The sequence below is a fragment of the Panthera onca genome, chromosome A2 (genome assembly GCF_046562875.1).
Source record: "Panthera onca isolate mPanOnc1 chromosome A2, mPanOnc1 haplotype 2, whole genome shotgun sequence".
NCBI classification, from domain to species: Eukaryota; Metazoa; Chordata; class Mammalia; order Carnivora; family Felidae; genus Panthera; species Panthera onca.
Window position 1 is genome coordinate 81,188,128 of NC_138340.1, and position 15,638 is coordinate 81,203,765.

Below are 15,638 nucleotides of genomic sequence, written 5' to 3' on the forward strand. Positions count from 1 at the left end.
GCCATTAAAATCACTAATTCTTGATTAACTTGAAATTGAAATCAACTCAAATGGCAAAGCAAAACCTAAGACATCAGATGCTTCTTCCACTTTAAAAAAAGTTTGGCCAAAGTGGTATTATTTATTTGATGTGGTAGGAAAAAAACAACATGTAAACACATGTGGTCCTGTGCCTAGATGGGCTATTGTGATGAGGGGCAGAAGAGCAGGAAGGTGAGGAACACAGGCGACAGAGCCGACACACCTGGACGTTCAATCCCAGCTCCAAGTCAATCAGGTAGGAAAGCTTTGCAGGCATTACATCAACATGCATGAGACCCGCCTCACCGCGTGGGAGGATACAATCGGCACCCATACAGCCCACAGGCCAGCATATGCCAAGAACATACGTGGTCTAAGCAAGCACTTGAGGAGATGGGACCCTTAAATGGTAGCACTTCAAAAACAGTCAACAGACACTGTAATAAGCATTTCTGCCAAATGACATCAGATATCACCTTTCACTGTACTACAGAAAAAAGACATCTGAAAAAAGCATACAATTTTGAAATGATTTATTTTTACGTGTTTAATGGTTATTAACAAGTCTATTTAATAAGGTTAGGATTCCAATGAAAAGTGTTTTCGTGAAAGTCTTCAGGGGTCAGTTGTATGTCATATAGCGGGGAGTAGCACTGAATTTGGCATAAGACTTAATGACCTTATTTACAGCCTCCAGGAAATCCTTCTCAGTAGCAATTTTTCGCCGTGCTCTGATAGCAAACATACCAGCTTCTGTGCATACACTTCTAATCTCAGCACCTTTCGAACAAAAAGAAAACAACAGGCTTATTAAAGCAGCCTGAACACACAGACCGGCAAGTACAGTAAGCAAGACCTTTTCACCTACCAGTGCTATTTGGACACAGTCGTGCTAACAGTTCAAATCTGATATCTCTTTCCACGCTCATTGAGCGAGCGTGGATCTTAAAAATATGAGTCCGACCCTAAAAATAGGGGAATTAATAAATATTAAAATGGAAAGACATCACGAAATTTCAAGAATCCCTTCTCTAAAACGAAATGATTTTCTTACCTCTAGATCAGGTAAGCTAAATTCAATCTTTCTGTCCAATCTCCCTGGCCTCATCAGTGCTGGATCCAAAGTGTCAGGTCTGTTAGTGGCCATCAGCACTTTAATGTTACCTCGAGGATCAAAACCGTCCAGTTGATTGATCAGTTCCAGCATCGTTCTCTGCACTTCGTTGTCTCCTCCAGCACCATCATCAAAACGAGCCCCTGGGAAGACGAAAAATAAGCTCTTCGTGTCCACTCAGGACAGCACTATGTGTAACCCAGAAGTATTACAGATCTCAAGTCAGGTACTCCAGCTCAAGTGAACGTCTCACTTTTAAGCATATTCTGTAAGAACAGCCTACTTTACCGGAAAACTAAATTAGAAGGTGAATCTTTGAAAAGGACTCCTCATAGATATTTAAAAGGGGCTCCTTTCAAGTATTTTTTAAGTCCTCTTTGAGGAATTTTGTTTTTTAAATCACTCAAGAACACCTCCATTTCTAACACCATATACATCTGGATAAGGCAACAGAATCCATGCAAACTTTAGCACTCCAATGGTGTCTGACTGTATGTAAGAAACTGTCATACTCTAAGTTTCTCCAAACTGTCCTTAAAAATACAGCTACATCCATAATACAGTAGAACTGTACAGCTTACATCACGCTGATTTAGATGTGTTAGAGTACTCTAGATTGTCAATCTCTCATTTCAACCAACATAGCAAAAAAAAAAAAAAAAAAAAAGGCCTCCAAATATATATTTTCCTTTTTAAGTTGTATAAATACATATTGTTGTATTAAGGTATTATGTACACTATATAAAACAAAAAAATTGGAAAACTTTTAAATGAGATTAAAAGTATGAAGAAAAATTCTAGATTTTCTTCCTGCACACTAATACTATTTGATACACAGTCTACTTTGGACACTACCTCTTCAGAGCATCCTGACATCATCATAAGGCTTATTCCAAAAATTCTATAAAGGAAACTTCAGAGTCACAACACTAAATCGATACACTGTGGTCACATTATGGCTGGCCCTTGAAGACATTAACCACAGAAGCATCCAAACTCAACAACACTCATCTGTCTAAAAACAAGACTCGGGGTAACCTAACTGCAGTCCCCAAACAGCATTACAGGGTGCAACTATATTTTCAAGTCATTTTTGTCACTAAGTTCATTAACTGAAACATATGCCAATTCCTCCAGCTATTAAGAATGATTACTCTCAAAGACTATTGTAACAGTTCAGGCCTCCAGAAGAGTAGCTTTCAAGGTCTATCTCATTTATGACTTACTTCAAACCAAACACCCATAAAATTAACAAGGTATGAATTATCATTCCCTTTATAAGGCAAGTGAACAGAGTCTCAGAGTTAGAATAACCTGTCCAGATCCCACAGCTAATATTTTATTTCATCAAATCGACGAAGCCAACAAGAACATTCTTTTAGGTATACTTCATGAAAAACCACCACCAATTATGCCCCAAAGCTTTCTGATCACATTAAGTGAAGCTGTATCCTAAGTTGAGAGTTGTTAAAGTGTGAAAACAAGGGTCATGTGAATGAAATTAGGAAAAGTACAAAGATAAAGACTTGGAGAAATAGCAATGCTCTGTTTCTTTTTTCCTAATAATGTATCTCTACTGGTTATTAGATCTGTAGCTCCGACACGCCAGAGCTCATACAAGAGCTGGAATTAAAATTTTGTAAAAGATTAACGTATCAAGAGAACTCTACACATATTACTTTAAAACACTCACGAAACCCAATCCTACAGTAGTACTCTAATATACTGCCCATACCTCCAATAGCATCAATTTCATCAAAGAAGATAAGGCAGGCTTTTTTTGTTCTGGCCATTTCAAAGAGCTCCCGAACCATTCGAGCCCCCTAATGAGAAAAATAATTTAATTCAGAGTTGGTTTAAAAAAACTTTTAAGTACAGTAAGAAATTATGCTTCAAACCTTTCAATATTCCTAACAGTGTTCTCAACTATTATTACCAAAAGCTTTTTCAAAAAAAAAATGAAATTTGTTACCTATTCCATCATATTAATCTCATTAGCTTCAAAACAGTATTAATTTCATGATTCTTTACCTATTAAATAGCCAATAACTTCCAGACTTGAAGAGATCAAATTAACAGTTAAATGTACCATTTCAATCAGTTAAACTTGAGGAAATAAAAAATGGCACCTGATTTATCACTTGGCATTTCTGATCACCAATTTTAATTTGTAAGTTTTGATCAAGGAATAAAATTATACCTTAACTAATACAGCTCCTTTACTAATTCTTATTCTAAGTATATGAGTTGTTAATGCTTCAGATGCAATATGTACAGCCCTAGACTTCCTCTCTAATGAGAACATATATACACATGTATACGTATGTGTGTGTCACACATATACAGACAACTATGTTCTTTCTCAGTAGAATATGAAACGTTGCCTCTGAAATAAAAGTACACTTTTAAATGCACAATTCACCACGTTTCTGGGGTCTTACACACCAAGTCTGTAGAAAAGGTCCCAGCATACTGATTAAAAATTTTAAGCAGTTTAGTTCCAGTGACCACAAGGAAAGGCTGGTGGCTTCTGAACTACTAATTACAAACCATCAATCAAAAAAATTTCAAGTCTCAGTCCTTCAATGTGGAATTGATGAGGGAGTGCGGGGCAAGCTGAGGGCAAAGTATAGGCTAACAGCAACCCCCACCTCCCGGTGGACTATGTGTAGTAACCCTCGGACACTCCTCGCTACCCAAGAACAAAGGAAAAGGATTTAAGTGCTTGCCATGGTAATGTGGGAAATGAAAGCAAATGAAAAATTAAATTCCCTTACTGCCTACAGCCCATAGACAAGTCCTTGAAACCAGCAGAGTGACCTCCCTCTAGGAGCTCAGCTGCCTAGATGTACTTTGCTAGGAGCAAAAGTGAATCTTGGCTTAACAATATCCCAACCTCAAGGATCCTGTAAGTCTACTTCCTTTATCTCAACTGCCCCAAGATAAATAATGGCAATCATACTTCAAGCTTATGGCCCCCCGATATACATTTAAAGGGTCTCATGACTGAGGTTTTATTAAACAGTAATAAATGGTGTTTCCCTAACAACAGCTAACCTCTCATGGTCTTGGAAACCTTATTTCCAAAATGCCAGAGACTTACTCTATCCCTGACCGCCCCCAACCTGAGGATATATAATGAGTTACCCATCACAACCCCAGTGCAGCTCTTCCTGCCCACAGGTCTTGTCCCCACCTTTCTGCACCAAAGATGTCTTCAAGAATTCTTTCTTGGTCGTCAGCTCTGGACCCCACAAACCCCATCACCCCAAAACTTCATCAGAACTGCTATTCCACATTATAAATCTTTCATGGGGCTACATATGTTTTGATCAATTTACTTTACCTCACCAACGTACTTCTGTACAAGTTCAGATCCAATAACTCGAATGAAGCAAGCATCTGTCCTGTTAGCAACTGCCCGAGCACAGAGTGTCTTGCCTGTACCCGGTGGGCCAAAGAGCAGCACACCCTTGGGAGGCTCAATGCCAAGGTTAACAAACCTCTCCGGCTGTGAGGGAGACAGGATTTTTACATTTATTACTTAGGTATGATAAAAACAAAACTACTTCTATATCATATTTAAATCAAAATTATTGACTCCATAATCAATATACTTAATAAGAATTTTACTTATTCTAAGACATAAGATCTAAACTAGACTCATATCAATACATAATGCTGAACAGCTTTTAAAGGTATTTCTCCTTAACAATACATTTTTCCCTCTAATTTAAAAAAAAGTACTGTTTTAAAAAACAAAAGAATTATGGTATTTAATATTCTAGTTTTCCATTATCCTCCTCAGCTTAATTTAATTTCCTCTTGGTATCATTAAAACACATGGTTCCTTCTACAATAACTTATATTTAACATCTTGCTAAAGGTTACACCTCAAACTCCTGTCACTCAAAATAGCAGATCTTTCTGCTTAGAGTAGGCCTGACCACTTGATTTGCTTTCTCTCCTGGGACATACTAATTCACCACTCCTCTATCTTCTACCCCCTCACTAAGGAAAATATAAAATTTTTAAAGCTATCTAATGACAGGCAATTTAAGTGCACAGACTCAGCCACTTACATGAAGTAATGGGGTTTCAACTACTTCTCGAAGTTTCTCAATCTGTTCTTTACAGCCACCCACGTCACTGTATGTGACATCAGGTTTTTCCTCCACCTAAGGATGAAAATGTAGAACGTAAAAAGCCACAGGCTTTTGAATACTAGTTCAAATGTTCTATCCAGTAGAGCAGACCCAATACCCTAAAAGGAAAATCAGACTCCTAACAAGTAAGAATTTTAACAAAAATGGAATACATTGTCCAGTGTCCTAGAACCACTTGCTGTTATTACTTGCTATGATAACCAGTAAAAGAGACAAACCAGAAAAAGAAAGACTGATAAAGACTTTCTCATCTGAAAAACTGCTTAAAACATTTTCGCAGCTCTTCAGTATATGCCCACATATTGACAGGTTTCTAGTCAATATTTCTAGTCAGCCTTTGAGATGGATGCAACTGTATTCAAAGTCATGTCATTCCTCTTCCCTCCCGCATTTTCTTACCTGCATCATGGTAACTGTTGGGTCAATCTTGGGAGGCAGCGGAATGTGAATTTGATACTTATTTCTGTCCACACTAAAGAGATAAAAAAATATCCTCACTCAATACATTCAAAAAATTTACTAAGTTAATTACATGTATCGTATATAACTTCCTTAATCCTAACTATCCTAGAGCAAGTTCTTCCTCTCCTTACACCATGTTACTTTCAACAGACTGGCAAACTCAACTCTAAAATCCTGCACTTCTTTGAGTATGACATTTAAAGCCATTCACAAAAAGCCCCAGTGGGGGTGGGAGAAAGGAGGTGGGTGGGAGGTCAGGAAGCTGATGCAGAAGAAAGGATGTCCAACTGTAGTACTCTACTGCACAGTATCCCTGTATTCCGTGGCACCCAGCCCATTCATTCAAAAGAAAGCCAAGGATGTGAATGTGACATGGTATCTTTAACGAAAGCAGAGTATAAGCAGAATCTTACCCAACTCTCATCCCTTCTTCAATGTCAGTAGGTGCCACCTGATCACTAAGGTCCACCACAAACTTGGCAAACTGCTTCACGTTGATAATGTACTTTGGGTCCTCCGAATCAGCATTGATGATCTTTGTACACCTAACAGAGCAAAAGGCTTGATTAAAGAACCTAAACCACTAATAATGAATTCAAGTAACTGGATTCTGTCCTGGGCAAGCAGTAAACTGATGAGCAGGTGTAAATGAGAACTGCAGAAATTAGGCCACTATTAAAGATCTTTTTCTATGGAGTATGCACAACCCCAAGGGTCCACTCCACTTTAGCTAAACTGGAAAATTTTCAAAAGATACACTGCCCTAGAAAAGTAAACCCAAATATTTCAACATTAAGAAGTTCTCTACGGGCGCCTAGGTGGATCAGTCGATTAAGCATCCAACTTCGGCTCAGGTCATGATCTCAGTTTGTGAGTTCGGGCCCTGCATCAGGCTCTGTGCTGACAGCTCGGAGCCTGGAGCCTGCTTCAGATTCTGTGTCTTCCTTTCTCTCTCTGCCCCGCCCCTGCTCACGCTCTATCTTTCTCTCTCAAAAATAAAATTTAATTAAAACAGTTTTTTTTTTTAAGTTCTCTAATTTTTTTTAAAGTCTATTTATTTATTTTGTGAGAGAGAGAGAGAGAAAGAGAGAGAGCAAGTGGGGAAGGAATAGAAAGAAAGAGAGAATCTCAAGCAGGCTCTGCACCACCAGTGCAGAGCCCACTGTGGGGCCCGAACTCACAAATCACCTGATCATGACCTGAGCCGAAGTCGGACACTTAACCCACTGAGCCACCCAGGTGCCCCAATAAGTTCACTAATTTGATTTTCTTAACTATGTTTGTTTATTTGTAATACTCTTCTATATCTTAAGTTACTCTCCATTTTATTTTCCCATTGGAAAGACAGTCATTTTACATCAAGTTAAGTAATGTGTTTTCATTCTTTCCTGAGTTTATACTTCAAATCCATTTTTATCATTGTTGCTATTTTTAACTTAAATGTATTTTAATTTCTTTTTCTGTGTGACATGGTGAAGGCAAATCTGTAATACCATGTACATAATAATAGCAAGTAGTCTAGGGCGCCTGGGTGGCTCAGTTGGTTGAGAGTCTGACTCTTGATTTCAGCTCAGGTCATGATCTCAGAGTTGTGAGATCGAGACCGGTATCAGGCTCTGCACTGTACATGGAGCCTGCTTGAGATTCTCTCTCCCTTTTCCCTTACACAGGCAGGTGCTCTCTCTCTCCCTCTTTCTCAAAAAAAAAAAAAAAAAAGACTCAAAGATAAAGTTAAGAAAATCTCACAAAAGTAGACCAAAAAGACCAAAAACAAACAAATAAAAAAAAAAAACAAAAAAAACGCAGGAGAGAAAGATTAGCATATTAGTGGAGATATCCAGGAGGCCCAATTTCCAAAGAATAGAAGTCTGAAGTCTGGAACAGAGGACCAAGAACATGGGAAATCAGTAAGCAATAGTTTCAAGAAAAACCACCACCGTGAAGGGCAGGAGAGCCCAGCACCGTGGATGAAATGGATCAGTACTGAGGCACGTAGTCATGAAAGTTCAGAACCACGAGAACAAGGAGACCCTATGACTTTCAGATGAAAAACAGGTCACATGTACGGGACTGGGAATCAGAACAGCTTCAGACCAACAATACCAGGAGCTGGAGGACAATGGAATGCTGCCTTCAAAATTCTGAAGAAGGAACTTTATATCAGCCAAGACCTTTTCAGACATACGTAGTCTCCAAATATGACATCCCAAAAAAAGAAAAGAAAAAAAAAAAAGGGGGGGAGAAAAAAAAAAAGGGAAAAAAAAAAAAAAGGAAAAAAAAAGAAAAAAAAAAAAAACAACAAATATGACATCCCAACTGACCTCTTTCAGGAAGCTACCAGAGAACAGAGCCCACCTAATGCGGGTGTAAGTAAACCAAAAAGACAAACTCATGGTACATAAACAACAGGAGAGAGGCAAAGGGAACCTGCAGGGAAAGAGGTCACAGGATGGTTGTGATTTTGTAGGTGGAAAGGGCCACCAGTAGTGCACTGAAGCAGGTTGGCAAGTGCTGGGAAAGACTTCTTCAGGAAAACGGACCAGAGAGAATCCTGGTGCAGAGGACACACCCGAGGCATATGTGAGAAAAAACCTGATGGACTTAACAAATCTGAAGACCAATTTAGTTGAGTATTTATATACATAGAAAACCAGGCAAATAAGAAAACGAGATGGTTATGACAAGAAAAATAAAAACTGGTACAAGAAAGAAAAAGCGATCAGTTTATTTACTACTTGCCTCTTTATAAATAGCACTACTTAGCCACAGTTGTGAAATCAATGAATACTGATCTAACCAAATTTTTAATGTAATTAAGGATGTAGGATAGGAAAAGTATCCTATCCTATTGGGATGATGACAGAGGAAACAAAATGAAATCCTCAGGCCAAGAGATGATATCTAAAGCTAAAAAAATAATCAAGATGTAATCTACAATACACAAGATTTTGCATTGTCCATAAGAATCATGAAGGTAGAAATCAAAATAACCAGCTAAAAATTTTGAAAATAGGTGTCTCTAGGGAAGAGGAATTGGGAAAGACAACTATTGTTACAGAATTATTTAACTCCTTAAAACCATGATAGAACTGAAAAATAAACCAAAATAAATGGGAAAGACAGAAAAAGGGAGTAAGGGATAAAGGAAAAGAGGAAAGGAAAAATAACCTTTACCATATTAAAGAGATAAAATGAAAATAAAATTTCCAATGATTAGAATAAAACACAAAAGAATACAATCTTGAATTGGGCTAAGGCTTCTTGAGCAACATTCAAACCCAAAAGGTATAATGAAAATGTTTACATATTTTATTTGCCTCCTAAAAACTTTAAACATTAGTACAACAAAAAGTAGCAACAAGTTAAAAGTCAAGCGACAGAATGGGAAAAAAATATTTGTAGCATATTAAAGAAAAGATAAATACGTACAATATGTAAAGTGCTCCTAAAATTCACAAGAAACAAACCAATAGAACAAAATATGAATGGACAGAAAAATACAAATGTCTAATAAGTATAAGAAGCAGCTATCACACCAGTAATCAGCACAATGCAAATTAAGATGAGATTTTTTCCCCCACATGGCAAAAGTGTAAAAATTGATGATCACATATCTTATATTGATCAGGCAAACAGGCATTTGCCTCAAAACCTCATGTTAAGGAGTATGAACTGGTCAAATCACCTTTTTCCAGATTTTCAAAACTGTAAATCCCTTTGACCTCATAATTCCACTGCTAATAAGCTATACTAAGAAATAAATGCACACACAGAGAAATATTTAACATGAACATTCAACGTAGCACCATGAAGAATCACAGAAATTGTAAACAGACCAACATCTACAGAATATTACATAATTTTTAGAAACCAAGAGAAACCAGAAATAGAGGTACTAGAAAAAAAAAAAAAATCAGGATATGTTTCTTTGCATGCAAATAAAATATATACATGAAGACATAGGACGACTAAGAGGACCAAACTATTTTCAGTTGTAGCTGAAGAAGGGGCAGTGGGACAGTGAAGATGGGAAGGAAGGTTCTCATGTCTTCATCTGCTCTTTCTGTATCATTTGAATTTTTATATGATTATGTCTTTACCTACTTCTTGAATAATTATTGAAGGCATAAAATTTAATCCCAGATACTTCTGGAGAAAGCTTTATTTATGCAGAATGTGGAATAAAAAACTTTTATGAACTATTGCATTATACCCCGGATTCTAAAAAGTGCTTGAGCGTACAGATAAGAATAAATTTTCAAGGAGTGCTATGCATACCTCGCAACCTGCAAAGGCTGTTCACTCTGCAGTGTTTGCTTATCTGCAGCCAAATCCCAGAGTGCTGGTGGGGCCAGGCCAGTATCAGATTCTTTGATACCTACATAAAGAAGGATAACAAAGGTTCACTGAAATGTTATGCATCACCTTGAAGCAAGCTTCCGCAGCCTCAGCACCAATGACGTTTTGGACTGAATACGTGGCAGTGGGGAGTGTCCTGTGTGTTACAGTCGGCAGCATCCCTGGCCTCTAGCCACTGGATGCCACCAGCACCACCTCTCCTTCAAGTCACGAGAATCAAGAGTATCTCCAGTCACTGCCAAATGTCCTGGGGGAAGGGGATGCTGGGGCAAAATCACCCCAGTTGAAAAACACTGCCCTAAAGTAGTCACAAGCCAAAATCCAACACCATATTTGACAAATACTATGAAACTTCACCACTCAAGTTTCCAACTCATGAGCAGAAAAGTTTCCAACTACTGGGCAATAGCCCACTTACTTAAGCAATACCATGTGAGACCACATTTTTATTCGCTAAAAAATGTTTACTTGTTTATTAGAGTTTACTGAACTTGTCTCTGACCAATAGAAACATTACTTGCTTAAAGGATGATGTTGTTGCTTAACTGCTTAAGCATTATATTTGGTTGTAAAAGGTAGTGAAAGATTACTAAAGGAGATCCAATTTCTTAACAGACAGGAAGGATAATTTTTTTTGTCTATAATTCACGAAGGAATAACATCTGTATTTAAACTCCTTAGATGTAATTAACACATTACATTTAAAGATAAGAGACAAGAATAATGAAATACACACCAGTAAGCTCATTGATCTTCTTGAGAAGTTGTTGAATGTCATCTTCAACCTGCTTTATCTGCCTAGAGTAAGTGCTCTGACCCTAGGAGATAAAAATCACTGTAATTAGAATATCAAGACATCAACAATTTATGAAACTGCAGACAGAAACTTTTAACAGTTACAATCTCAATAGCTATTATTGTCCCAATGCTTGTGACGTGGAAATAGAGAGAGTATATCATTTTCAGAAGTATTCCCAAACTAATATTTTTGCCCAAAGACACAATGCACTATTATGCAAGGTAACAAATGAAAATCATGCTTGAAATTAACCCAACTACAAGCCCTAAACATTGAAACTTTCTATTTCAGATCTAATTCAGGTACATACATTTTAAATATAGTAAACATTTGTCTAAGTTATTTCAAATATCTTTCAATATAGCACCACACTTAATTACAAATAGTATAAAAATGTATGCGCTTTGACATGCTAAATATTTGCTCTCTGATCTAATCTGGAGAGAAACTGTGGTATGTAACTTTTTTCAGTGAGGATTACTATACACTGCCAGACGTTCTCTTCTAAATATTTTGGGAGGCTACTACCAACAATAGTTCTTTCAACATAAAACATCTATACTTGGTAGACATTGAAAACGACTTACGTAAGTTTTCAGCAAGGCAATATCCCCCTCATCCAGAGCTAAAATAAGAGAGAATACATGAGATTCAAAAAGAGGAAAGTAGAGCTAACAATTCTCTTCTGTTCAATTTACATTCAGTAACTGAGTGAGAAAAACTATGCAAAGTTGTAATGATATAAATACAACCAACAACAAGTTCCTGGACTCCAGGAACTTTTAACTAATTGGGTGAAGGCAGAATTTTACAAAGTATATAACACAGCTGCTGAAGAGTCTCAAAGGGATGTGACACAAAAACAGGAAGCCCAAAGAACAGAGTTTGAGAATCAAAACGACCTGGGTGCTAGCAACCTGGGTGCAATTGCAACGTCATGCAATTGCCAGGTAATGTTGGAAAACCCACTTTAAGCATCAGTTTTGTCATCTTTGAGAAACAGAGATAACCATAATTTTACCCTCACAATGTTGCTTTAAAGGTCAGATAAGATATGGATGAAGAAGCACCTAAAACTCTATACACGTTAATCATAATTATATGCAAGGAATAAATCTAGTAATACATTTACAGAATGATGGCATACCCAGAGAAATGCACAGATGAGATATTAAACCTCTGTGACTCAGTTTTCCACCAGGTGCCTGAGTAGCTCTGAGGTCTGCAGTATCCTAAAACACTTTCAAGGCAAACAGTAGAGTGTGGGATGAAAGTAAAGAGAAAATCTCTTTGGTGGGGGGGAGGTGGAAAAGAAGAAAAAAAAGTGCTAGGAGAGGTTGAAGTTGTTTAGGAAGGGAAGAGAGAAAAAGGGAAAAACAACAACAACAACAAAAACACTGCAAGAAGATTTTTTAAGTAGCCTGTCAGGAACAAAAGAAGAAAAGAGCATAAAGATGGAACTAAAAGGGGAAGAAATCCTGTGAGCTCCGTGTGCGTATCACCTGCACTGTGAGAAGTGCCAAGTGGCGGTGTTCTCTACAGAGAGTAATTTCACATTTTCAAAATTACAACTCCACTTCCAACATTCACCCTCCCGCTTGTGTTTGTGTCTGTGATAAGGTACACGAACAAGGTTATTCACTGCTCTAGAATGGCCACCAGATTGAAAGACACCTACATGTGCATCACTAAGGATTAATTATATGTATTACTACTCACCCAAAAAAGTGGGATACTATGCAGATGCAGACAGGCAGACAGCACTGACTCCTTACATATAACGATATGAACTTATCCCTAAGACACATTAAAATCCGAAAATGTATATATACAATTCGCTACATTTTATGAAAGAACAAACCCTTGATATGCACAGAAAATGTCTAGAAAGATAACGCAAAATGGCAACACTAGTTGCCTCGGTGGATCATGAATGCACGCCTGGGGCCAAGGACCACTTTTTCAATGTGTCTTTTTTTTTTTTTTTTTTTTTTGAGACAGAGAGAGACAGAGCATGAAGAGGGGAGGGGCAGAGAGAGAGGGAGACACAGAATCTGAAACAGGCTCCAGGCTCTGAGCTGTCAGCACAGAGCCCGACGCGGGGCTTGAACTCACCGACTGTGAGATCATGACCTGAGCCGAAGTCGGACGCCCAACCGACCGAGCCACCCAGGCGCCCCTCAATGTGTCTTTTTTTATACATTTAGTGTTTTGAATCACATGAATAAATTACGTAGTCAAAGAAATGTTTTTTTGTTTTTTTTTTTTAAGGAAAATTACTTCTCAGGATCCTGACTACACAGTGACAGCACCAAGCCATCCCACTTGAGGGGGAGGAGGGGCAGAAAGAGGATACAGGTGACCAAGCACCACCAGGCAGGGAAACTTTTCAAGGCCTGCAAGACCAAGCAGGGTGAGTAACTTCATCAGGACCTGAGCTGAACATGAATAAAAATGTCGATCAGCGAGAGATGAATACAGAACTTGGAGTAGCATGAGGGACACAGAAGAGGCAGCCAGGGTAAGCCGGCTGCCGCCCCCGACGAAATCATCGGGGGCACAAAAGGGACACAGGGCCGAGTGGCGAGCGGGACTCCAGCCTCTCCTCCGGGGCCAAGCCTGGCCCTGCTCCGGCCCGGAGCTCCTGCCTATGTCAACTGACCTCGGATGGGCTTGTCGTCCTTCTCATCCTCTTTGGTTTTCCGCTGATCGGCACCGAGGTAATCCGGCATTTTAGGAGCTCCAAAGGCCTCAGCTCTTAGGTGATTACACAGCACCTCTCTCGCTTCCGGTGGTGCCGCTCTTTCCTTTCCTCACCGGAAGTAAGCTGAGCTCTACGGATCCTTTTACTCTGCGCACGAGAACCGGAAGGGAGCCCTGGGGGAGGCGGGCTCGTGTCCTGCTCCCGGTTCCGTGGTCCAGGAAGAATTCCCTGTGGGAGGGGAACACGGGTGGTCCCTGGCCCCTCACCATGGGGAGACTCCCTGAGCGACGGCCTTTTAAGACCAACCGTGGCTCAGTCCTGACTTTAAATCCTGATTTAGTCATTCATTTACTGTTCACTCTTGGGTAACTTCGTTACTCTCTCTGCTTTAATTTTTCCTTTGCCTCGCAGCATTGTGGAGGCTTTAAACAACTAGTGTTTTCAAAGTATCTGGCATATTAGATACGCATTAAGTAGTGGCTAGATCTACGAATACAGTGAAGAGATATGGAAGTTGTTCCTTAATTTGATGTTAGCGTGGGATGAGGAGATGAAGAGTTTCAATTTTTGAGCCTCCTGCCAAAGAAGAGTGGTGCCTCAGATACAGGAAAGTCCGGGAAAAGAGCAGGTTTTGAAATAAATTCGTTTAGGAGGTAAACAGGAATTGATAAATAACTGTAGAATTTGGAAATGAAAAGTCGGACCCGTCTTTGCGTTAAAGGACTCAGTGCATAGTGGAGAGACAACCTACTGGATGGGGAAAGTATTTGCACGTCATATATCTGGTAAGGGATTAATATCCTGAGTATATGAAGAACTACCAATCAACAAGAAAACAACCCCATTTTATTTTTTCAACCTTTATTTTTAAGAGAGAGAGTGTGAGCGGGTGAGGGGCAGAGAGAGAGAGAATCTGAAGCAGGCTCCAGGCTCTGAGCTGTCAACACAGAGTCTGATAAGTGGCTCAAACTCACAAACCATGAAATCATTACCCGAGCTCGAAGTCCGAGGCTTAACCGGTTGAGCCACCCAGGTGCCCCAGAAAACAGCCCCATTTTAAAAATAGGTCATTGTAAGACCAGATGGGGTGGGGGGGGGGGGGGGGGCGGGGCGGAGAATGGATGAGGCAGGTGTGAGAATAAAATTAAGAAAGTGGAGTCAGGTTACTTTGAGTCTTAGAGCCTGTTTTAACAAGTGGTTGCATTAATAAAGAAAGGGGTTGGGAAACCTGGGTGGCTTAGTTGGTGAAGCAACCCACCTGGGCTGAAGTCATCATCTCACAGTTTGTGATTTTGAGCCCTGTATCAGGTGGGCTCTCTCCTGTCAGGGCTCTAGCCCAGAGTCTGCTTTGGATCCTTTGCGTCCCTCTCTCTCTCTACCCCTCCCCTGCTCTCTCTCAAAAAAAAAAAAAAAAAAATATATATATATATATATATATTTTTTTTTTTTTTTTTTTAAGCAAGGGGTCAGGGATAGCTTTAGGGGGAGTTGATTATCTTAGTTTTTGAAATGTCAATTGTGAAGTGACAATTTTGTCATGGGGTAGATAACGGGACAAATCAATGGATTTAACTGAAAATGTAATTCATAGAGAATAATTCTCTAACTTCCGGCGCTCTTTCCCAAAGGGTAGCACATCAAGTCTTTTATTTTGTGCAACCTATTCCAGATACTGGGGACGGGGAGGGGGAGGGCGGGGTGGGGGGGAAGCTTAGTGTGGAGGGGATGTGTGTGAATCTTCATCGACTGGTTTTCTTTTGCTAGTTCTTGCTTTTGACCGTAAGAAGGAATCATAATAAGCGTACAGTGGATTTTATTATACATTAAACAATTAAGTTCCAGAGTTCTGTAATTGGTAATATCTTAGAAGAAAAAAAAAACAAAAACAAAAACAAAAAATCTCATGCTTTTAGAACAGGGTAAAAAGATTGCCGGCCTTCCAGTAGAAGCTAACACTGAGGAGGTGTTCTTTGCCAAACGTTACAAGGATTAAACGAGACAACGCAGGTAAAT

At 39.1% G+C, this 15,638-nt stretch overlaps 1 protein-coding gene across 1 annotated transcript; it reads right to left on the reverse strand.

Moving 5' to 3' along the window:
* Nucleotides 1–539: 539 nt before the first annotated feature.
* PSMC2 (proteasome 26S subunit, ATPase 2) lies at nucleotides 540–13,743 on the reverse strand. The gene is made up of 12 exons (XM_060632284.3): nucleotides 13,584–13,743; nucleotides 11,509–11,546; nucleotides 10,859–10,940; nucleotides 10,042–10,141; nucleotides 6,177–6,308; nucleotides 5,701–5,773; nucleotides 5,218–5,313; nucleotides 4,482–4,646; nucleotides 2,871–2,958; nucleotides 1,076–1,278; nucleotides 890–986; nucleotides 540–801 (listed from the first exon to the last, which is right to left on the reverse strand). The coding sequence occupies exons 1-12, from the start codon at nucleotides 13,651–13,653 to the stop codon at nucleotides 644–646; spliced, it is 1,302 nt and encodes a 433-aa protein (XP_060488267.1). The 5' UTR covers nucleotides 13,654–13,743; the 3' UTR covers nucleotides 540–643.
* Nucleotides 13,744–15,638: the final 1,895 nt, after the last annotated feature.